General features: G+C 41.0%; 1 protein-coding gene across 5 annotated transcripts in view; it reads left to right on the top strand.

Annotated features, from left to right (window-relative positions):
• TNC (tenascin C) overlaps window positions 1-25,810 on the top strand; it is a 99,847-nt gene that overhangs the window by 26,342 nt on the left and 47,695 nt on the right. For all 5 annotated transcript variants that reach the window (XM_027769648.1, XM_006142788.3, XM_006142787.2 and 2 more), the window contains exons 3-10: window positions 3,844-5,253; window positions 6,749-7,012; window positions 8,201-8,316; window positions 9,116-9,269; window positions 14,288-14,557; window positions 15,838-16,023; window positions 16,530-16,619; window positions 20,525-20,788. In XM_027769648.1, the coding sequence (XP_027625449.1) occupies window positions 3,844-5,253; window positions 6,749-7,012; window positions 8,201-8,316; window positions 9,116-9,269; window positions 14,288-14,557; window positions 15,838-16,023; window positions 16,530-16,619; window positions 20,525-20,788 (2,754 nt within the window). The remainder of the gene's footprint in view (window positions 1-3,843; window positions 5,254-6,748; window positions 7,013-8,200; window positions 8,317-9,115; window positions 9,270-14,287; window positions 14,558-15,837; window positions 16,024-16,529; window positions 16,620-20,524; window positions 20,789-25,810) is intronic.

The raw sequence follows: 25,810 nt of genomic DNA, 5'->3' as shown, positions 1-25,810 counted from the left end.
GTCTTAAACAGAATATTCTACATCTCGGCATTTTTACATATGTACCATGACTCAGGTGCTCATGGTAGTGCTGAGTCATTGGGAATTATAAAGCACATTTCAATTAAATGCTAGTCATGGTAATGATCACAACCATGACTTAAGTCCCCTCTATGTACCAGGCACCAAAACTATCGTTTTACTTAATCTTCTAACAGCCCTTTAAGATTTAACACCCTCTTCTGCAAATCGAAGGGCTGAGACTCAAAGAAGTTAACTGGCACAAGATGATATAAAGAGCAATAAGAGACAGGGGCTTTGAATATGTACTTTCCCATCGAAACTGTCTCAGTGTGCATTCTATCTGAAGGAATTTTACTGCTTCAAAATCATGTCTTCAACTCTATTCCCTAAAGTTGATAGTGTTATACGAGTTTTGACAACTTCAAGTCAAAGGCAAAACTCTGTTTCTGCCATTCAGAAAAAAAATCAGCAGAAAATGCTTTAAGAATTATTTTTAGAGTAGACCTACCCACCATAAGTGAATAGTATAAGGCATTTTTAACAATTTTCTTCATGCATAAATTAGTTTCTCTTTCATTCTGTCAACTCCTGGCAAAATGCAGGTAAGAATGCACAATAAAATTAATGATAAATAGTGGATTAAACTTGCTTAGAGCAGTATTGTCCTATACAAAAAGAATACTAGCCACAAAGGTAATCTTAAATACTCCAGAAGTCATATTAAGGAAAGGAGACAGAAACAGGTAACGATAATTTTAATCATCTATTTTATTGAATCCAATATAAGCAAAATGTCAGTGTTTCAGCTCAGGATCGATAATAAACATTGTTACTGGATATTTTCACACTGTAGTGTTTGAAATCAGTGTGTATTTAGCACACGAAGTACATTTCAACTCAAATCAGCCACAACTGAATGCTTAATAGCCACATATGGCCAGTGGCCAAATAGTGAGCAGCACAGATTTAGATTCTCACTTGTCAAATCAACTTCTTAAAAAATAATTATTTAACTTTATTTATTTATTAATTTATTTGAATTTGATCAGAGAGAGGGGGGAAAGTGAGAAAGCAAGCCATCAGATCCAAGACTTGAATCACAGTTGGTCCTGTGGGAGTCCAGCACCTCAACTACTACACCACCTGCCAGCCCCTCAAATCAACATTAATTTTTTTTTTCTTTTGGGTAAGCCAGGTGAGATGATGTTTAACGTGACTAGATCTCACATGACTAACTTTGCAATTTGAGTCCTGGACTTTGCAGCTTGAGAAACACACTGGGTGCTTTTGCATGCATGCCCAAAACCTTAAGAGGAAAATGGAGGAGAAAGGATTGCAGCATGGTCATCCCGCCCTAGGAGATGCTTTCTTGCTTCTTACTTTCCTTCTCTCTCTCTGTCTCTCTCTCTTTCCAGCGAGCATAAGCATCCTCTGACAAATTAAATGTGTGTGTATGTGTGTGTGTGTGTGTGTCTGTATGTATGTATACATGTATATATTCATATTTAGGTGCAGGGAATTTGGAAGTGAGATTTGTTTATTCTCTCTAGGCTCCATGGAGATCAGGTCAGTGAATCCTGTGAGTTGAACCAGGACAATATTTTTATTTTTGATAGTCAGAGAGTGTATGCCCTCACCAGAGAGAGGTGGAGAGAGCACCTCCAATGGGCATGATTTCATTGCAAGCCCTTCTCCATTTCTCTATTCAGTCTAATCTTAAATACTCCAGAAGTCATATTAAGGAAAGGAGACAGAAACAGGTAACGATAATTTTAATCATCTATTTTATTGAATCCAATATAAGCAAAATGTCAGTGTTTCAGCTCAGGATCGATAATAAACATTGTTACTGGATATTTTCACACTGTAGTGTTTGAAATCAGTGTGTATTTAGCACACGAAGTACATTTCAACTCAAATCAGCCACAACTGAATGCTTAATAGCCACATATGGCCAGTGGCCAAATAGTGAGCAGCACAGATTTAGATTCTCACTTGTCAAATCAACTTCTTAAAAAATAATTATTTAACTTTATTTATTTATTAATTTATTTGAATTTGATCAGAGAGAGGGGGGAAAGTGAGAAAGCAAGCCATCAGATCCAAGACTTGAATCACAGTTGGTCCTGTGGGAGTCCAGCACCTCAACTACTACACCACCTGCCAGCCCCTCAAATCAACATTAATTTTTTTTTTCTTTTGGGTAAGCCAGGTGAGATGATGTTTAACGTGACTAGATCTCACATGACTAACTTTGCAATTTGAGTCTTGGACTTTGCAGCTTGAGAAACACACTGGGTGCTTTTGCATGCATGCCCAAAACCTTAAGAGGAAAATGGAGGAGAAAGGATTGCAGCATGGTCATCCCGCCCTAGGAGATGCTTTCTTGCTTCTTACTTTCCTTCTCTCTCTCTGTCTCTCTCTCTTTCCAGCGAGCATAAGCATCCTCTGACAAATTAAATGTGTGTGTATGTGTGTGTGTGTGTGTGTCTGTATGTATGTATACATGTATATATTCATATTTAGGTGCAGGGAATTTGGAAGTGAGATTTGTTTATTCTCTCTAGGCTCCATGGAGATCAGGTCAGTGAATCCTGTGAGTTGAACCAGGACAATATTTTTATTTTTGATAGTCAGAGAGTGTATGCCCTCACCAGAGAGAGGTGGAGAGAGCACCTCCAATGGGCATGATTTCATTGCAAGCCCTTCTCCATTTCTCTATTCAGTCAGGATTTTGAGCATGCACACACATATGCCTGACATATTTTTCAAGTCATCTAGGCTGGTCTTTGAACTGTGAAAGAGAGCCATATGAAAGCCAGCTTACTTAACCACTATAATTTCAATTATCTATTTTATTGAGTCTAATATGAACAAAATGTCAGTGTTTAAGTGCAAAATCAATCACTAGTCTGTAGGACTGACCCACCCCCTCACCCCCCGCCCAAAGCCAAGACACTATTTAGACCCCAAAGAGCGGGAGTGATGTCAGCCCTTACTCTGCATTTTTCGCGTTAACCCACTATGTCAGCCTTCAGGATAGAAAGGAATGAAAGACAGAGGTGTAAGAGTTTCCTGGGGACAGAGCCCCACTGAAAGGTGTTACATAGAATTAGTAAGCCACTCTCTCATTTTCTCATTTTAGTTATGGAAAGTTAGAAAATTTTGATCACCTAAACCCACATACCAATTTAAATCAACCCCAAAAATCTTTGGAAGTTAAAATTACCATGAGCACAAGTAAGCTTTTATTGCCCTCATTTAACGCTGATGTCCCCAGGGAAGTGGGCTAGTGATGATCATGTGACCCATGAGGAAACTGAGATCTAGAGAGCCTACATTCTTTCTCAAAGAAGAAATTGAGTCACAGCTATTGAGTCAAAAGTCAGGATTAAGTGCTGTCCAGTGGGTATTTCTTGGGCATCTCTTATGTGACTGACCTTGATGAGGCACCAGAGAAATAGCAACATAGCCCAACACGACACATTCACAAGGCAGTGACTCAATCACTGGGATCATGTGACTCCTTGCACATGTGATGACAACTCTGGGTCCTGTCCCCCTGGGAGGAAATACAAATGCACATGCACACCCACATAAATATAGAAGATCTTTGCGTACAGGTCTACAGTTTCAAGGAATACAAGTTAAGAATTCTTAGCTGGTATAGTTAAATGTGAGTTCTGTCTGATTTTACTTAATAAGCAACTGGTTTTCAAGTCAGATGAGGCCTAAAGCACAGCCACTCTCTGGCTGAATTTGAATATAGGTGTCTCTGCTAGATACCAAGAAATACTACTGTGTATGTTCAATTCAGAGCTTCTGTTCTCTTTGTCACAGGCCGCCTGGACACCAAACCTTTCTGCAGTGGCCGGGGCAACTTCAGCACTGAAGGATGTGGTTGTGTTTGTGAACCTGGCTGGAAAGGTGCCAACTGCTCTGAGCCCGAGTGCCCAGGCAACTGTCACCTTCAAGGCCAATGTGTTGATGGACAGTGCATCTGTGATGAGGGCTTCACCGGCGAGGACTGCAGCCAGGTGGCCTGTCCCAGTGATTGCAACGACCAGGGAAGGTGTGTGAACGGAGTCTGTGTCTGTTTTGAAGGCTATACCGGGGCTGACTGCAGCCAGGAGGTCTGTCCAGTACCCTGCAGTGAGGAGCACGGCACCTGCGTGGATGGCATGTGTGTGTGCCAGGATGGCTTTGCCGGCGATGACTGCAATGAGCCCCTGTGCCTCAACAACTGCTACAACCGTGGGCGGTGCGTGGAGAATGAATGCGTGTGCGATGAGGGCTTCACAGGAGAAGACTGCAGTGAGCTCATCTGCCCCAACGACTGCTTCGACCGGGGGCGCTGTGTCAATGGCACCTGCCACTGTGAAGAAGGCTTCACAGGTGAAGACTGTGGCAAACTCACCTGCCCGAATGCCTGCCACGGCCAGGGCCGGTGTGAGGAAGGGCAATGTGTATGCGATGAGGGCTTTGCTGGTGTGGACTGCAGCGAGAAGAGATGTCCTGCCGACTGTCACAACCATGGCCGCTGCACCAATGGACAGTGTGAGTGTGATGATGGCTTCACGGGAGCTGACTGTGGGGAGCTCCAATGTCCCAATGGCTGTAATGGCCATGGCCGCTGTGTCAACGGGCAGTGCGTGTGCGACGAGGGCTACACTGGTGAGGACTGTGGCCAGCTGAGGTGCCCCAATGACTGTCACAGCCGGGGCCGCTGCGTGGAGGGCAAGTGTGTGTGTGAGCAAGGCTTCAAAGGCTATGACTGCAGCGAAATGAGCTGCCCCAATGACTGTCACCAACACGGTCGCTGTGTGAACGGCATGTGCGTCTGTGACGATGGCTACATGGGGGAGGACTGCCGGGATCTCCGATGCCCTAGGGACTGCAGCCACCGGGGCCGCTGTGTGGATGGGCAGTGTGTGTGTGAGGACGGCTTCACAGGCCCTGACTGTGCAGAACTCTCCTGTCCAAATGACTGCCACGGCCAGGGGCGCTGTGTGAACGGACAGTGTGTGTGCCACGAAGGTTTCATGGGCAAATACTGCAAGGAGCGAAGATGTCCCAGTGACTGTCACGGCCAGGGACGTTGTGTGGATGGCCAGTGCATCTGCCACGAGGGCTTCACAGGCCTGGACTGTGGTCAGCGCTCCTGCCCCAACGACTGCAGTAACTGGGGGCAGTGTGTCTCTGGTCGCTGTATCTGCAATGAGGGCTACACCGGGGAAGACTGCTCAGAGGGTGAGTAGCAACACAAGCCACCTTGAAAATGGCTGTGATTAATGTGCACCCAGTATATGCTGGAAAACTATGCTCATATCTATAAACACATACATGCAGAATCTTTATAAATTATAATAATATATTAATAGTATATCAATATATTAGTATTACATAGTTATTGCCTTAATTATTAACACCACATTACACATACACATACACACACTGACTCTTTGAGGAAACCCTGGTCATTCACTTGTTACAGGGTTGCCTGTTGGATGGCTCTAAGGCTCGGAGAGTTCATATAATTGTCCTGAGGACGCACAGCTAATATACCGTAGAGCTGATATCTGAGTCTAACCCTAACTCATCTACACTAAGTTTAACATCCAATGCCAAGAATGAGGTAGGTGACATGGTAACTTTTACTGAACATCAACCTGTTTTCTTATTCTCTACTCACATAGAACCAATAGAAAACAAATCCCTTTACTTGAATGGAAGTGAAAATTCAGCTAAATTGAATATGCACTTAGATTACATAAAACAAAATGTTTCAAATATACTCTCAGCTAAAGACTAAATGCTAATCATCATGAGGTAAACCTGTTGCTTAAATTGTCTGTTAGTTTTTAGTTTTGTGTGTTTTTTCTTTTTCACCCTAAGGGGACTATGACTTTCTTAAAGGAGCACTACTCCCAGTAGCTAGCACAGGGCATGGCATACAGGAAGTGCTCAGAATACATTGGTTGATACAAACACAAGAACAGTTAATGCTTGTGTTTAATGAGAGTCTTCTTTGTACTTCTCTATCTACCCATATTGCAATGGTCACAATGGGGAATTTCTGCCATTGATACCTAGGAATTAATATTGGGATGTCAGAAAAGTCATGATGTGTTTTTTTCTATGCAAAAAAAAAAAAAAAAAGTGTCATTAATTTTCTGACAAACCAGTAAATGGCTCTGTGTCTAATATGGCCAAAGCAGGAAGCCTGATTGGAAAGAAGCCTGACAGGGAGGAGTTGTGAGTTCCAAAGCTGATGAGCTTAGCAGACTTGGGCAAGACAAGTCCCTCTACCTCACTCACATCTAGGAAATGAATGAGTTGGACCAAATGAGCCCAGCACTTTCAGTGCTAAAAATGTCTAACTCAAAGCTCAGAGCAGGGATTCGAGCTCAGACTGTAATTCCCCAGGCCAATGTGTGAACTTGAACTAGGATCCAGGCAGTGTAGAAGTAGGAGAGGCCCAATCACAAAGAATACTCAAGGCCAGACTGCTCACCTGGAACTCCAGCCTGAAGGTAATGGATTGATGGGTGTCCACCAAATGTTACAGATGGATCACATCAGGAGTCCTCAATGAATTGCACATTTTAGAGTCATGGAAAGTGGTTTTCAAGGGAAGAACTTCAGATCTCTGTTGTCAACAGTGGAAGAAACAGGTACAGGAAAACCCAGAGAGGCTTCATAAGACACATTACTGACCCTAAATGTCCTCTCTTATTCCTGCCAGTGTCCCCTCCCAAAGACCTCATCGTGACAGAAGTAACAGAAGAGACTGTAAACCTGGCCTGGGACAATGAGATGCGGGTCACGGAGTACCTCATCGAGTACACACCCACTCATGCAGGTGGCCTGGAAATGCAGTTCCGTGTGCCCGGAGATCAGACTTCCACCATAATCCGAGAGCTGGAGCCTGGTGTGGAGTATTTCATTCGCGTGTTCGCCATCCTGGAAAACAAGAGGAGCATCCCCGTCAGTGCCCGGGTGGCCACATGTGAGTGAGCCAGACTGTACAGTCTCCTCTCATCCAACACGTAGCCCTGCCCCCCTGAGTTTCCCTGCCTGTGCCCCCAACAGCCCTATAGTTGTCCCTAATTGCTACAGCAATTAAGATCCCAGAATCCAGTTAAGCCCATTCTATGTTTTCTTATCGAAACTCCTCATTTTCTACAAAACCTCCCTTCTTGTTCTCCTATAGCCTTCCTGCCACAGAAAATCATTATGGGTAACAAGTTCTTAATATGCACCAGACATTATATTAAGCAGTCCACATACAACAAACTCATCTAACTCTGTGAGATAGGAGCTATTAATTCTATTTTACAGATGAGGAAATTGTGACTTTGAATAGTTAAGTATCTCATCCCAAATCACTCTGCTAACAAGTGGTGGAGATGGGATTTGAACTCTGACAACTCTGGTAAACTTATGCTCTTAACCAGTCTACTATCTTTCTATGGGACTCACTATATATATGTGTGTGTGTATATATATGTATATAAATATATGTATATATATATGTGTGTATATATATATACACACACATACACATATATATATACACACACACAAAATATACACATTTATGTATATATGTACATATGTATACACACACATACATATATATTTTTTAAGTGAAAACATTAGTGCTCAAGTTATCCCTTTAAGAAACTAGCATCAGTGTAATTACTTCCACACCTGAAATGCAAGCTGTGGCTAGAAACTGACCCATTCTTGCTTAATAATAATGACATTGGCTGATATTTGATATTTGTTCAACTTATGCCACATGCCAAGAACCAGGTCCCACAGTCTACATGGAATACAATACTCAGTCCTCAATACTTTCCGAAGGGGTAGTAGCTTCTTCCAAGCTCAGGTCCTTCTGTGCAACTTGCTCAGGGTCACAGTGTTAGTAATGGTAGAGCTTAGAATCTAAGTCTGTCTATTTTCAAAACCTGTGCTCGTATTAGGGTTAACCATATGAAATTGCCAATAAATGGTATTGTTACTAATGCTCATACAGCCTCATAGTAGATAGCATCCCAGAAAACCTTGAAGACTCCAGCTCCGGTACTAGCCCCTGGCAGGCATCCACTCTTCAGTTTAGTGTAATCATGGCTGACTTATACCCACTGTGCATTCCACTACCTTCAACTCCTATTTGTGCTGCTTCTTACAGACTTACCTGCACCTGAAGGCCTAAAGTTCAAGTCCATCAAGGAGACATCTGTGGAAGTGGAGTGGGATCCTCTAGACATAGCTTTTGAAACTTGGGAGATTATCTTCCGGAATATGGTAAGGAGTATGTAGGAGCAGGATCTGAAGGATGGCCAAAAGGTTATGCATATTTTTTTCTCCACATGATTTAATTAACTTCTCTGAAGGACAAGGCTCTAATTAGCACCATGTATATTTGTATTGGGTTGTCGGGAAAGTCATGGCACAGATTTGCATAGAAAAATTCTTCATAACTTTCCCATTGACCTAATATATTTATTTTAAATTATGTTAGTTTTCCTCTGATTTTATTATTCTAAGTGTAGCACATAGAGCAGCCAACAGCCTAGGCAAACAGGAGTTTTAGTCATCTCTAGGTTCTAATTGCCTCTCCTTCTCTTGCAAATATCTACTCAGAGGAAAATGAGAAGTCTTACCCTCAAAATATCTCCAAGCATATCTCAGATAACAGTAATCCTTTCCCCCTAGCCTAAAAGCACATGTGACACAAGGGACTTGGTTTCTGGTTGGTGGCTCAGTACCTGCCACCAACCAGCTGTATGACTATGGAGCAATCACTCTGCTTCTCTGATGTTGACCTCTATCAAAGCAAGGGTTAGGTTTGTGGCTTCTGAATTTCTTTGACTCTCACAGTCTGTCATTTGACTTGCATGCCAAGGGGGAATAGAGAGGGAGAAATCAATGCAAGAAATACCCTTATGACCTCAATATCTGGCATGCTGATCTGATAGCAGTAAGTGCCTAATGAATAGATGATAGAGTAAATGAGCGATGAATAAATGCAGGATGGATGAATCCCATGAATAAAGAGGCTGACACGCCCTCTAAGTCTTACCAAGTTGCCTCTGTCTTTCAGAATAAAGATGATGGAGAAATCACCAAAAGCCTGAGGAGACCAGAGACCTCTTATCGACAAACTGGTCTTGCTCCTGGACAAGAGTATGAGATATCTCTGCACATTGTGAAAAACAATACCCGGGGCCCTGGCTTGAAGAGGGTAACCACCACCCGTGAGTATCACCTTAATACCACTGGTAAAATGATAGCAACTTCTGGATGATAAAGTGCCCTCTTACACAGTATCTTTATCAATTAGCTTTTGCTACACTAAAAAATAAATAAATAAAAAGTCTTCAGCTAGCCAATGGCATAGTGGTTAAGTCTGTTGGACTCCACATAGCTGATTATGCAGTTTAAGTCCCCAGACCCAGTGGCTTGAAAAACACACTGAGCACATATGCGTACATGCCCAAAATCCCAAAAAGAAGGAGAAATGGAGGAGAAAGGATTCCAGCATGACCATCTCCCATGAAAAGTGTGTGTGGGAGGGTGCTTTCTCACTTTCTTTTTCTCTCCCTCTCTCTCTGAAGTGCACCCATTCTCTGGCAAATTAATTAAATAAATAAATGACAAACTGAAAACATTAAAATTCCAAATTGCAGTGGCTTAAAAACAGCAGTTCCAATTTGAGTTGGGCTTGGTTAAGCGACCGTTCTTGACTGGGATCATTCGCACAACTCTGTGGTCTGGGGACTGACTGACCCAAGATGGCCTTGGCCAGGGTGATGCCATTCTGCTCCCCTCCACATGGTCTCTCATCCTCTAGTATGTTAGCCTGGGCCTATGCACATGGTAGCTGAGCAGGCTCAAAATTGGATGGTTTCTGTCAAAGCAAATCTCAAGGTCAGCCCAGATTCAGGTGGGAAAAACAGATTCTTCTTTTGATGAGAAGAGGTGCAAGATCACATTTCTAAGGGGCATAGATGAAGGAAGATGATAAATTGAGGCCATTGCAAACACTGACCACATCATTTAATCTAATATTCCCCCCCCCCAAAAATTAAAAAAAAAAAAAAAAAAAAAAGTTTAACTTGCTTTAGGACAGAAGACTTATAGGAGACTTATATGTTTCAATTCCAGTGACAAAAATGGAAGACAGGGATAAGAGGGACTCTGGTATAAATAAGGTTCCTTTGGAGGATTGAGGTTTAGAGCTTAGTGTAAAAGAGAGAAAGCTTCTCTGTTTACTCTTATAAGAAATAAGAGAATAATGAAGATCTAGGTTTTGGGTGAGAAGATGAAAGAGTACCTACATGGAGATCACACAAACTTTCCTCTTCTGTATCTGTCTAAATTAAATCAGATGAACATATATGAGGAAATGAAGAAGTACTAAATAGGCCATTAATGTCAAATGACGGGACCAACAGTTGGCGTAATGGCTATGTTGCTGGACTCCCATGTAGTCAACCGTGGTTCAAGTTCCAGACCCGGTGGCTTAAACTCACGCCTGGCATGTGTATGTGTGGGCCCAAAATCCCAAAAAGAAGGAGAAATGGAGGAGAAAGGATTCCAGCATGACCATCTCCCATGAAAAGTGTGTGTGGGAGGGTGCTTTCTCACTTTCTTTTTCTCTCCCTCTCTCTCTGAAGTGCACCCATTCTCTGGCAAATTAATTAAATAAATAAATGACAAACTGAAAACATTAAAATTCCAAATTGCAGTGGCTTAAAAACAGCAGTTCCAATTTGAGTTGGGCTTGGTTAAGCGACCGTTCTTGACTGGGATCATTCGCACAACTCTGTGGTCTGGGGACTGACTGACCCAAGATGGCCTTGGCCAGGGTGATGCCATTCTGCTCCCCTCCACATGGTCTCTCATCCTCTAGTATGTTAGCCTGGGCCTATGCACATGGTAGCTGAGCAGGCTCAAAATTGGATGGTTTCTGTCAAAGCAAATCTCAAGGTCAGCCCAGATTCAGGTGGGAAAAACAGATTCTTCTTTTGATGAGAAGAGGTGCAAGATCACATTTCTAAGGGGCATAGATGAAGGAAGATGATAAATTGAGGCCATTGCAAACACTGACCACATCATTTAATCTAATATTGGCACCCAGTTATGTGACAGAGGCAGGAAAAATATTAATGCTATTATATCAGAAGAGAAAAAACTAAGGTTCAGAGAAGCTAAATCACCTTAACTAATGCCATGTGGTTAATAATATCAGGTCAAAACTTCAAACCTAACCTAAGTTTTGTAATCTTTTGTGTTTCTTTGTAACTTCTAGTTTTGTAACTTTTACCCCATTACCACTAGCATTGACTGGACTCTGGTTTAGGCAGAGTATTGAGTTCATGTCTTCAATGGGAACCTAAATAAAACTTCACTCAATACTACGGAGGTCAGAACTTCTTTGAGTAGAATAGGACTTCACACTACAGAATCACTTAGGGAGGAAAAATGAATCTGAATTTGGAGATGTTCTGTCAGGAAGCAATTTTAAAAAAGAATAAAATAATTTTGCATTTCCACATAGGAAAACCTTTTTATCTTTTGCAAGATAGCGTACGTGCCAACATTTTAAGGGATTGATTCTTCTTGGCAGGCGGTTGTTGGAAAAGTTGAATCTATTGACTTATGACAAGAAAGAACATCTTGGATGTAAATATTTGTACATTTTGCCTAGACGAAACCCAACACATAGAATTGTCTCTTTTATGAGCAAATGTGTTCCATCATCCCGACAACATCTCTCTGTGGTAGGTAGAAAGCAGGTAGCAACGGGAAAAAAATCATTAGATCACCAGAAAGGTGTAGAAAAGATCCAGAACATGCTTATTTGTTATGCAGAGGCACCCTGAAAATACATAAGATGTCTTTCACCTGCCCTGTTCTTTGAAATCTAAATTTAGGGATGCTGCTATCTATTTTTTTTTTTCTGGTTATGAGACAAACCTACCAACATGTGACGTTCCCATAGTCACAAAAATAATCAACAATGAGGGACAGATAAATTCTGTCCACTTTGCTGATATACCTGAACTGTTTTGACGCTTTACAGACGGTAACCATCTGGTGCTGAGACATTTTCTGGATTCTCCCTCTGGTATACAGAGATTATATTACAGCTATTATTGACACTTGAATGCTTCTGAGAGGCATCATTACATAAAGGGGAAAGATTCAATAGTCCTGAGTTTGAATTCATCATCACCTTGGACAAACCTATTTCATTGGAAGCCTCAGACTCAACATCCAGAAAAGAGATTTATAATAAATATTCTTTTTATGGAACTTTCATATGAGTTACAACATAAGCAACACAGTATAATTGCTGGCACGTGGAAAGATCAGTCCAGTCTAGGGGGATATCAGTGTCCTTGACTGAAGCCCAGCTTCTCTAATGAGATGGGTGCTAAGGAAGTTAGGGGTAGGGTTTGGGTTCTTGCTAGCTGCAGCACAGGACAGTTGGCTTCACGTAGCATCGTTTTCATTGGGCATTTTACAGGTTCATCATCTGTGGATGAGGCTGATATATTAACACTTCTGCATCAAAAATTAGACCCTGCAGATTTCTCATCATTAGTTATGGATTATTTCTCCTCCTTTTTTATTTTTTTTTAAGAAAGATTTTTTCCTATAGTGATGTGCACTCACCAGAGAGACAGACTGAAAGTGAGAAATGACCCCCCCACACAGAGGGAATGGCTACACCACAATCCCTTCTCCTCCATTATCCTCTCAGGATCTCGGGAATGCACGCATACATGCCTGGCATGAGTTTTAAGTCACTAGGTCCGGGACTTGAACCACTGTCGACTGCATGGGAGTCCAGTAACCATTAGACCATCTGCTGCTCCCATATTCCTCTTTCTTATTCCCTGAATAAGCCAGTGCCTTTTATTTGACATTGCTTACTCTTACCAATGTTGAAACCACAAATTTAACTATTAAAAAACAGGAAAGAGAATTTATTAAGTAGCTAGTATGTGCCTGTCTCTATGCTGTGGATTTTAAAAAAGCATGAGAAGTCTAGTCTAATGGCACAGTCCCTTGTATGCTGGATTGCAGAGCCAGAAGCCACATCAGTGACCATGAATTCGGATCCCTGGCCCAGTTACCCTGGAATGTGCAGAATATGTGTGCACATCCACAACCCTCATGAGCTGGAGGGCTAGAGGAAGAGGATTGTGGGATGAGAGGGTACTGTTGAGGGTATTTCTCTCTGTCTGTCTCTCTCTCATGCATTCACATATGCTCTCTATTATGAATAAATGAACTTAAAATTAAAAAAAAAATACTCTCTGAATGAATGAAAAACTCTGTCCAAATGGAATCAAACCATAGAGAACAGTGTTACAGGACAGTAAGAAAACTGCAGTATTAGACTGCTCGTTAAGGACAGTAATGACAGTAGCAGCAAGAAAGGGTGTACGTTTACCTGACTGCAGTAAGGTCAAAGAAGCCGTCTTAGTAGGTCACATGCAGGTGAGATATTGACGACTGAATAGACTTTTTAGAGGAAGGAGGGACACTCTCAGGGAAGAGACGCAAAGGAGCAGCACTTGCAGAGATCAGGAGGTGATAAGAGCATAGTGTGCCACAGAGCCCTGAGCAGCATGCTGTCAGAGCACCACACACAGCAGGGGCTGGGGCGGGAGGGGAGTCACAGGATCACACAAAATGTCAAGGTGAGGACGCAAAGGAGGGTAAGGCTTCAGATAGCAATGACTTCCTGGCCTGAATATGTTTTCATCAAAAATAACTTTCTGCACACTGTCAAGACAGTGTACTCCTTACTTTTCTGTAATTCTGGCAGAAAAGGTTATCAATCATCCGGAATATTTTGCCTAATTAAAATAAAGAGAGAAATTAAATACACTTTTTGCAGATGATGCAACCTCCAATCATGTTTTGACTTATAAGAGTAGAACTACTAATCATACCACCACCAAGAGAAGGAATATGTATCATGTAACTGCCATGTACAGGTGTTTCACAAGCATTATCACTTTTAATATCTGAAGAAAAAAAAAAAAAGCACAGCACTCCAGACGTAGCTATCATTATTTCTGCTTATAGCTTGTCAAGTAAGAAGCTGGGGCTCAGAAAGGTAAAATACAAAGTCAAGTGGTCACTGTATATCTAAATGTGCACCTACAGGTCTGAGGACTGCAGAGCCCTCTGCTTAGCCCCAGCTCCTGGCTCCTCTGATCTCTGAATCTGCTCTGTCTTCTTCCTGTCACAGGCCTAGATGCCCCCAGCCAGATTGAAGTGAAAGATGTCACAGACACCACAGCCCTCATCACCTGGTTCAAGCCCCTGGCCGAGATCGATGGCATTGAGCTCTCCTATGGTATCAAAGACGTGCCGGGTGATCGCACCACCATTGACCTCACCCACGATGACAACCAGTACTCCATCGGGAACCTGAAGCCAGACACTGAGTACGAGGTGTCCCTCATTTCCCGCAGAGGTGACATGTCAAGCAATCCAGCCAAAGAGACCTTCACAACAGGTAACAAGCCTTCTGTGATTAACTGAGATAAAGAAAAGGATGACAAGATCTCCCTCTCACATATATTGAAGTGTCTTCCAGGCTCATTTTACAGGAAGAAAAATGGAGGAGGGATTTCTACTACTTCAACCTTTCTTTTAAAATAGTATAACAATTAATTATTTTTTCAAAGAAAAAATACCCCAAATAATCTTCCAAAACCTTTTTTTTTCTTGCATACATGGAAGATGTAGGTCTGATATTTTCAGACAGAAGTTCCAATTACAATAAAATTTGAGCCAGCCATGGCATGGTGGTAAAGCAGCTGGATCTCCCATGGCTGCCTGCACAGTTTAGTCCCAGACTGCTGGCTTAAAATCATGCCAGGTGCATGTGTGTGCACTCAAAATCCTGAAAAGAGGGAGATATGGAGTAGAAGGGACTGTGGATATAAATATTCTGTGGATGCTTTCTCTTTCTCACTCTCTCTCTCTTTGGTGAGCACAAGTGTCCTCTGGCAAATTAAAAAAAAAAAAGAAAGAAAGAAAAAAATAGAAAATTCAAATATTTTAATAATATAATGCACAGTATAAAAAACATGAATGGCAAAGAAGCTTCCTAACTGCTTACCTATGGCATTATTTTAAAAGTACCAAAGTGTCAAGCATTCATTCCATAAATATCTTTTTCAGAGCTCAGGAAGGTATCCATTATTAGCATGAGTTATTAGAAATACAATGATAAAACACGGCAGAACAACGCTTACACTCTAGCTTTTGTAAGTTCTTGCATTGTTCTTTAAGCACAAAAGTTGAGAAAAACACAAATGATCATAGCATCACGCACATCAACAATGGGGAAACATGCCAAATCTGTAATATTTACTTAGATTTGCATTGGTAGGGGCCAGCAGTTGGCATAATGGCTATGTTGCTGGATTCTCATGTAGTTGACCGCAGTTCAAGTCCTGGACCCAGTGGCTTAAACTCACACCGGCTGTGTATGTGTACATGCCCAAGATACTGAGAGGAGAATGGAGGAGAAGGGATTGTGGTGTGGCCATACCCCCTGGGGGTGATTTCTCTCTTTCTGTCTCTGTCTCTGTCTTTCTGGTGAGCACACGCGCCCTATAGCAAAAACCTCTCCAAAAAAAAAAAAATAGATCTGCATTGGCTATGAAAGAGGTGTAGTGGTAATTTTGTCATTTCTCTTCACCTTGAAACTGTGACTCTTCACCAAAGACTCCTGCTCTGCTGGTGCCTGATGTTTTCAATACAAGTGTTCCTTCTTCTCCCAAACAGGCCTAGATGCTCCCAGAAATCTCCGACGTGTTGCCCAGACAGACAACAGCATCACTCTGGAATGGAGAAATGGCAAGGCAGCCATTGACAGCTACAGAATTAAGTACGCACCCATCTCTGGGGGTGACCACGCAGAAATTGATGTCCCAAAGAGTCAACAAGCCACAACCAAAACCACACTCACAGGTGAGCTCTGCATCTCCTGATTCAGTCAGAGCTATGGGGCCCTCAAAAGATGAGCACCAGCTCCCATGCGCCCCCATTTTGTAACTGTCCAGGGAAAGAAATAAGTCCAATTCCCAGAAGCTTCTCTCACCTGGACTGTGCGAGTTAATCTATAAAACATTTCAGACATTGAAAAATCATAGCTTCTGGGTATAAGCTCGAGGCTTTTTGTTTTTTGTTTGTTTGGGAGGTCTTTTTTGTTTGTTGGTTTGGGTTTTTTTTGTTTGTTTTTTTGGTTTTTTTTTTTTTGTAAGATAGTGCCTCACTGTATTGAGATCTTCCTGCCTCAATCTTCTTTGTCACTGGGATTATAGACGTATGTCCCATGCCTGGATCAGGCATTGAATCTGGTCCCAGCCTACAGACATAGAATCCTGACAGTGCATGCCTTCTTGCCTGGGCCTAGGCTTTGTGAGCTGAAAGTGTCCACTTTCGGGCTTAATCTCAACCTGCATTTTTTCTCTTAGGTCTGAGACCAGGCACAGAATATGGAATTGGAGTTTCTGCTGTGAAGGAAGACAAGGAGAGTGATCCAGCAACCATCAATGCAGCCACAGGTAAGGCGCACCTTGAATTCCAACTGCCACTGAGCTGGTGCTATACAGACAAGATAGGGCCAATGGGTCTGAAAGGTATTAGGTCATTAGAAAAATTATACTATAATTTTGCATAGAAAAATATGTCATGGCATTTCCAATATTTACAAGAAAAAAGTTTGGCCAACCTGTGACCTGGTGGTTAAGGTGGCTGGAGTCACACAGCTATCTATGTAGTCTGAATCTTGGACTCCGGTGGCTTGAGCGATACCCCAAATGTGTGTGCCTGCATGCCAAAAATCCTGAGAGGAGAATGGAGGAAAAGGAATTATGCCATGGCCCTTCTCTCTGGAGGTTGCTGTCTCACTTTCTCTCTGTCTCTCTCCAGCCAGCACACATACCCTATAGCAATGTTTTCAAAATTAAACAAAAATAGAAGTCCAGAGGAGAAAAGGATTTGTAGTACCACTTAGCACAGGATTTTAAATTCAAAAGGAACATGAGCCCAGCCCATCTGAATGATGCCAGCATTATTCTTTCCATATAGGAAGGAGAACAGGAGAAGTTAAAGAAATGTTGGAACAAGACTTTATAAGAAATCCACTTTTTAAATTTGATGAGCATTCCAGTTTTTAAAAACCTACTACCTAATCAAAGTACATCTAGGAAGTCTTGTCTTGAGCTGTTGATAGGTTCATGTACCTACTATTTGAACAGAATACATATTTCCTGGCTTTAAGTATTAAGCAAAGTTCACTTAACATTTTTTGATTTTGATTTATTAAAGTTAAATCTGCCTCTCTTGAAATTTAAAAATGTATTTTAAAAATACCTATGTAATAACCACAGTAAGCTATATAGCCTCAGCTATGTGCTTTTATAGTATATAAAAGAGAGTTTCATGCCTAAAGTCAACTTTTGTTCGCAGATATGTATGTATCAGCTGAATTTACTATTGAAAGTATTTATAGTGATTCAGATATTTTGTGAATCAATGCAATGTGGGGAAAAATAAAGAAATGGAAAGCAACTGCAGAAACCAGAGATAGTGTGGGAGGAGGATGGGAAATGGCAGCGGGCAGTAATAAGGGTAATATACTATATATATATATATGTACACACACACACATATATATATGAAACTAGAAATGGAAAACTATTGATCATAGCATGCATGATTAAGCCACTATGTGGTATATTCCAAATGAAAAATCACATTTTGTATGTTGTGATGATGCTCAGGGAATGAATGTAAATTAATTAATTTTAAAAAGTTTCCCAAAAAAAAGCACAGATAGGAGAATTTTCTCTTAGAAAACATAGCTTTTTTTTTTAAGAGAGATTTTTGTTCTAGGGCACTTGTCCTCACCAGAGAGACAGAGAGACAGAAAGCAAGAATCCACTCCCCAGGGAGGATGGCCATGCCACAATCCCCTCTTCCTCATTCTCCTCTTGGGATTTTGGGCATGCATGCACACACACGCACCCAGAGTGAGTTTTAAGCCGCTGGGCCGGGACTTGAATGGCGGTCAACTACGTGGGAATCCAGTGATGTAACTGCTACGCCATCTGCTGGTCTTGAAAACACATAACTTTGTATTCCAGTGGTAGGACCATAGTTTAATCTAGGCCCTATTCTAATCCATTGCAGCCTGCAACTTCTGGGTGAGAACTGGGAGGATTATGTGAGATGAGGCCCAGGATCTGTTCAAGTTTGTTTGTTTGTTTGTTTGCTTGCTTGCTTGCTTGTTTGTTTTTATTCTGGAAAATTTGTACTGGAAAATGAAAACTCCTTTTCTGCTTTTCTACCAGTCTCCACCTTACCTTTCCCCAGGTACTATGAGGAAAAGGAAGACTAATCTGTAAGAGGATACAGATGATATTATGTTTCACTGATCCTCTACATTATGGAGGATCCAATGTTAGTCACTTACACACATTCTTTTCTTAAAAAAATCTTTTCACCACACCCTTCCTATTGTTATCATTATTATTTTTTTAATCTTAGTCATTCTGACTGGGGTTAAATGGTAGCTCACTATGTTTTTGATTTGCATTTCCCTTATGATAAGAAATGTTGAGCATGTTTTCATATGCCGTTGGCTATTTCTTCCTTAGGGAGTCCTGTCCAGCTCACTTACCCATCTTTTAATCAGATTGTTCATTTATTGCAAATAAGCAGCAAAAATTCCTTATGTAGTCTGTTTATCAGTTCCTTATCTGAGGCATGCTTTGCAAATATCTACTCCCATTCCACGGGTTGTCTCCTCATACTAATTATTGTTTCTTTTGCTGTGCAGAAACTTTTCGCCTAATGTAGTCCCACTTGTCTATTTTTGAGATTACCTGTGCTTTGGGGTCTTATTTAAAAATCTTTGCCTACTTGGATGTCTCCAAGAGTTTCTCCTGTATTTTCCACCAGCAGTTTTATAGTTTGAGGTTTTATGTTTAGATCCTTGATCCATTTTGAATTGATTTCTATTAATAGTATGAAATAAGAGTCTAATTTCATTTTTGTGCAGGTGAATATTCAGTTTTTCCAGCACCAATGGGGTGGGTAATACGGGGTGAAAGAGAGGATCAGAGGATAAAAATGAAACATTTAATAGACACAAAAATGAAAATTAATCTGTGGATGATAATGTATTGGTTCATTGGAAAAGTCATGGTGCATTTTTGCATAGCATAACAGAAAAATACTCATGACTTTTCTGAAGACCCAGTATATGGCCTTTGACTTAACTAATATGCACCATATTCACACTGGGGAAAACCATGTTGTATGCTATAAAGATGTACAGTGATTATATGTAAATTTTAAAAAAATCTTTTTATTTTGAGATAATTACGACTTATGCAGTGTGAGGAATCTCACAGAGATCCCCTAGGTCCTCCTCCCAGTTTCCCCCAAGGGTAATGTCTTGCATAAATATTGAACAATATCACAACTGGAAAGTTGACATTGGCACAACCTATCCCTTTTACTCAGATTGCACCAGTATTACACGCACTCATATATGTGTATGTACCTGTGTGTGTTGGATTTACCTCTGTGGAGTCTTTTCACATGGGTAGATATATAAATGGACCACTGCAAAGTTGAGATAGTGTTCCATCACAAAGCCAGTTATCTCCATCCTTCCCCTCTACCTACCCCTTAGAAGTCACTGTATGATTTTTATCTATATAATTTTGCTATTTCAAGAATGTTTCATAGATGGAAGCCTAATATCATGTTCCATTCATTCAGCTATAATGAAAATACATAAGACTGGCTAACTTACAAAGAAATAAATGTATTTCTCACATTCTGGAGGCTGGGAAGTCCAGAATCAATGTGCCAGCTGACTCAGTATCTAGCAAGGGCCCACTTTTTGATTCATGGGTGACCATCTTCCCACTGTCTTCACATGGCAGAGGAATAAGGGATCTCACCAATATCTTCTTTAAATGGGCACTAACCCCATACATGAGGTTTCTCAATGACGTACATCCAAAAACCATCATATGGGGGATTAGGTTTCAACATTGACTTTGAGGGGGACACGACTACATAGTCAAGGGCAATACAGGATATAATCCTTTGAGAATGGCTTTTTCCCCTCATTGTAATTCTCTTGAGATTCATCTAAATACTTTCTTGTATCAAAGTCCATTCCTTTTAAGTGCTTTTGATTGAGTAGCATTTCTTACTATAGATTTACTACTATGTTATATCTAATCTTCAGAAAAAACCAACAAGGTAATGTATAGCTGAGCCCATTTTACAAATGAGAAAAACGAGACTCAGAGAAGTCAATGAAATGACTGCAGCCACTCAGCAGCTGTATGGCACACCTAGGTCCGTAGCCCGTCAATAGACTCGAGCCCCAGAAGCAGCCCTGTCTGGGAGCCTGAACAATTCCCACTCTCTGTTTTCCACCCAGAACTCGACCCACCCAAGGACCTTAGGGTTTCTGAAACCACAGACACAAGTCTGACACTGCTCTGGAGGACACCGATGGCCAAGTTTGATCGTTACCGCCTCAACTACAGCCTGCCCACTGGCCAGCCAGTGGAGGTACAACTTCCGAAAAACACCACCTCCTACATCCTGCGAGGCTTGGAACCAGGACAAGAATACACCATCCTCCTGACCGCTGAGAAGGGCAGACACAAGAGCAAGCCTGCACGGGTCAAGGCATCCTCTGGTGAGTCCTCCTTGAGTGCCCTCCAAACCCTCTGTTGATTCTGAGGTTTATAGAGCCGTTTAGCTAGGTAGTCCTGCCATGAAGAAAGCCAGATGGGAAAACACACTATTTTCTCTGCCATGAAGCCTCTAAATGCCACTTGGAAAGAGCTGCTTATTTGGCCTTCCCAAATATGAAATTTTTCCTGTTAACTGATTTAGCGAAGTTTCTCTAGCTGGACAAGAGTGGTTTTTAAATGTTTCTTCCTAGCAGAACTTTAAGCAACAGGGTATGTCTTTGTTTATCTTTGTTTTCTACTTTGTAAAAAATGATGCATGCTTCACAGAATCTTTTAAATTGTGTCTTTATTTCCCTTTAGCCTAATGATGAATTTACTTTTCCTTTTATTCCTTTTAAAGATGACCAGAATATGGGTAATAATTCTTGAGTTATTTTCCATGAAGTGTTTTTATTCCAGGTCTCTTGTTTTCCTCTAAAGTTACCCCTGAGAAGATGCACATGAGCCTTTGAGCTTTCCATGATGTCCTGCTCATTTTCTCTTTTTTTTTTTTTTGCTTAGTAATTAAGAGACAAACTCAGTTTTCCATGATGATGGTTTGATCCTGAACTCCAGTGTCTCTTCTATCCCTTTTATTCTGTTATCTGAATGTGTTTCCTCAGTGGTTAAATAGAAAAGCAATAGGAAAAAAAAAAAGTTTCCTCCTATAGAAAAAAATAAGCAATTCTATTTTAGTCACCAAAGACTCAAGATATGTAAGTGTAAAATGTTACTCCCTCAGGGTTTGGCAAATAAGTCTTTCGATTTAAACTGAGCATGCATGGAGCGCTTACTGCATACGTCATGTTGTGCTGATATGTGGGGAGTGTGCAAGTCTCCCAGTCAATGTTACTATCCTGGTTGTGTACTCCAACTCACAGTCCTTGGGGAAGACTAGATCAATGTTTAGAATGTTAGACGAAAACTCAATCAAGAAAAGGGAGTGACTGGAAAATAAGGTGTTACAACTAGATGTCACCCAGCTGAGCCTCACCAAACAAAAACAGGGTTCTAACAATGGATATGTTTGGAAATGTCTTGAAGAGTCTGTCATTTTAAAATACATTCACCTGAATAAATTAGAACTCTCACATAATAGTCACTTAAGTAAGATAGAAGTTTGCATCCTGTTTCATAAGATAAATCTGGAGCTGGGTGGTTCAGGAGTGACATAGTGCTTCTAAATTAGCAGAGGCCCATGCTTCTTCTATCTCCCTATTCCACCATTCTTAGTGCTTGGCTTCCATTCTCAAAGTCATCTCAATGTCACAATATGGCTGGAGTACTGCTAACACATCTGTGTTCTAGGATGTATGAGAGAGAACCGAAGCTCCAAATAAAAAGAGCACCTGCTAGGTCAGTCTTCAGGAAACTACCAATCTCTTCTTACATTTTACTGGCCATTCTCAGCTACTAATGAGGCTGGCAAGGGTAATCTGGCTGCTGTTCACTTAAAATCATGGTGGTTTGTAGGGACAAGTGAGACATGTGCAGGCAAAGGACAGTCTGCCACAAAACCCAAAGTGAGTCCCAATGGTCAATTCTGCGGACTTTGTCATGGACTGCTTCCCACCCAGCTATAAGATGGTAGTCAAGGGTGCTCTAAAGAAGTGTATTAATCAAAGGTGGGGAAGGGATAAAAATAGAATCAAGAAGAAACATCATTTGCTGTTGAAAAGCTTTTCAACATGAGGTTGTTAAAATATATTAAGGGTGGGGACCAGCAGTTGGCATATTTATGTCTCTGTACTCCCACATAGTCAACTGTGGTTAGAGTTCCGGACTCAGTGGCTTAAAACTCATGCAGGGTACATGTGCGTTCATGCCCAAGATCCAAAGAGGAGACTGGAGGAGAAGGGACTGTGACATGGCCATCTCCCCAGAGGAGTCATTTCTCACTTTCTGTCTTTCTGTCTCTGTCTCCCGCATGTGCCCTAAAGCAAAAATCTTCCTTAAAAAATAAATTAAAAAATAAGGGTTAGAGAAACACAGAGAACCAAAACCAAAATGATAAGAATGCAAGTTATTTCAAAGAAATGTGTGAGAGCTGTGAAAGCACAGAGATTGGTGCCCATCACAGACCTCAGCATAAGGAATAGAGCAACAGGGAAAAAATTTTTTGGAACAAATGATGTTTGGTTAATTCAGAAAAAGGAAAAGAAGGGCAAGCAGAGAAAGAGTAATGGCATGTCCAACAGAGAGAACTGTGTGTGAAAAGCTCAAGGTCATGAGAAGCATTTTATTAGTGGAACAGTAGCTATAGGGTCCTACAATGTGATAGACCGGGAGAGCAACAGGGCATGCGGCTAAGAGATAGTTGTCATTATTGAGGGTGATCTGCAAAGGGCTGTGACTACCATGTCAAAGGGATTGGTTTTTCAGTTACCAAGAAGTCACTGAAAAGTTGTCAGGCAGCTAAAGCTTTCTATTTCAATCATTTTGTCTCTAAGATGGCATTGAAGCCACTTAAGCTATCTTTTCAGGCGATCAGGCTTCAGTTTGCCCAGATGTGGGAGAATCACTCTTTTCTCACATCAGGAGGCAAGAAAAGTAGGTTCTTCATCAAGCCAATACTGGTTATTGCCATCTATAATGAAAGAAATCTAGAGATTTCAAGTTGGCACTGTCTGACATTTCCCCTGGCCAGCTGCTCAACCCACCAAAAGTACAGAATTGGGATTTCAAAATTCTGGTTTCCCAGGCCCACTGACATTGTTGAGAGAGTAGATTCTGGTGAACAGCTGTAAGAAAAAGACAACAGCCTTTTCATAAAGAAATACCAAGAAGTTCAGCGTGAACTGTACAATGGAAACACTTGGCTTCTGGGGCACTGAGCCTACAAGTACGTCATTTGCTGTTGAAATGTATAGTCAGCGTTTATGTGAAGCCTCTTGGTTCCCACCTCAACTATTGTGTTCTATTTTTATTCGTATTTTCCCCTTCTTTATAAATCTTATTCTTCTCCCTGTATTTTATCAATTGATTTTATTTGTGGAGGTTGCACTTTATACTTACTTAACTAGCATTTGCTTAGTGAAGAGATCTTGGGTGGAACACCAACAGTATTGACTACAGAAACCCCATCTCTAAGTGATAGACAAATGTTTCTCCTTGATTTGCCTTCCAGAAAAAAAAATAGGAGAGGAATGCCCAAACATTGTGGCAGAAATATTACCACCATAACTGTTACTATTTATTAGACAACATGACAATGATGTGAAGTGAAAATTATTCTATCAACTGTACGCATGGATATAGCAAAGCATGAGGGACACTGTATAAAGGTATCAATAATGTATCAAAAGGCTGATTCAAAGGTACAGGATGATTCTCATCAGGGAGACAGCTTTCCCCACATATGTGTTCTTTCTCCAACCATCTTTTTTTCATTTTTTAAGGAATTATTTTATTTTAACTTTATTTATTTATTTAAATTTGACCAGAGAGAGACAGAGTGAGAGAGAGGAGAGGGAAAGTGAGAAAGCAAAGCTGCCAAGTCAGGGACTCTAACCGTGGTTGGTCGTGTGGGAGTCCAGCACTTTTAACCACCATGCCACCTGCCAGCCCCTCTCCAACCATCTTTAAATAACAGCTTAACAGGCAATAGATAATCACCTCTTCTTTCTCCCAGTTAGGTAATTATCCCATTTCTTAAAATCTAGTATCTGAAATTTCTTTGATTGGGAAAGAAAAATCCATGTTTGATGTCACAATTAGAGATAAGGCTTAAAATACAAATCCCTGGAGATGAAAAACAGTGAATTAATTTACATAAAGAAGTAAACTATTGATGTGAAATATATTCCTGAAAAGTGGTTTTGGACAGCAGAAGGAACACAAAGATGAAAGTGGGATGAGAAGGGAAGCTTAAAAGCCGTAAGATTGATCTCCTATTTTGTGTAGTTTTGTTTCTTCCCTGTGGTTCTCTTTGTGCATGAGAGCTGCAGGAATATTTGGGGAAATTCCCCTGAGTATAGCTGTACTTAAATGTCAAGGTCAAGAATATGATCATTACCTCTTGGGACACTATTCCTGGCCTCACAAGGGCCAGCGAGTTTAAGAGTGGCTGGCTCTCCTTTAAGTCTAACCACTTTGAGTTTTGAATCCTTTCTTCCTCATAGAGACCATGTTTAGGTGGCTAAGAACTGCCCTAGAGCCTTGGATGTGAACTCCAGGATATTGATTTTGGTTAAATGAGAAGTCCAGAAGTCAGCAGGTGATATAAAGGTGCTGGTCTCTCACATGATTTATCACAGTTAGAGCCTTGAACCTGGCAGCTTGAAAATCACACAGGATATGTGTTCATGTATGCCCAAAATCCCAGGAGGAGAGTGGAAGAAAGGGGATTGCAACATGATCATCTGGGATGGGGATGATTTCTTACTTTCCCTTTCATTGTCTCTCTCCATGTCTCTCTGGCAAGCACACGTACCTTATGACAAAAACCTTTAAACAAACAAACAAAAAATCAAGAGTCTATTGAAGTTCAGGATCAGATACTTAAATATTTTTTGTAAAGGAGCAGATAGCAAATATTTGAGACTTTGCAGGCCAGATAGACTTTGCCACAACTATTCATCCATGCCCTCATTGCACAAAAGCAGTCATCAACAACATGAAAATGAGCAAGCATGGCTATGTTTCAATAAAACTTTTATTTATGATGCCAAAATGTAAATTTCATATGATTGCTGTGTATCATAGACTAGCTTTCTTTTTAAATTTTTTCCAACTATTAAAATTTTAAAAATACCATTAGCTTAATGACTACCAAGGCAACATGCCAGATGTAGCCCTTAGGTTATAGTTTGTGAGTCTCTGCTCTGCTCTAAGGCAAACACAATTGGAAGGAGTATAAGCTCTGCCAATATGAAATGACTAGAAAGAGTGTTTTTCCCCAGATCTGCAGAAAATCTGAGATAAATACATTCGAAAAAACTAGTATCTCTTCTCCAAGGATATCCTCCATCGAATTGTAAGCTAAG

Source organism: Tupaia chinensis, unplaced genomic scaffold (genome assembly GCF_000334495.1).
Source record: "Tupaia chinensis unplaced genomic scaffold, TupChi_1.0 Scaffold000081_1, whole genome shotgun sequence".
NCBI lineage: Eukaryota > Metazoa > Chordata > Mammalia > Scandentia > Tupaiidae > Tupaia > Tupaia belangeri.
This window is presented reverse-complemented; position numbering and strand designations above follow the sequence as displayed.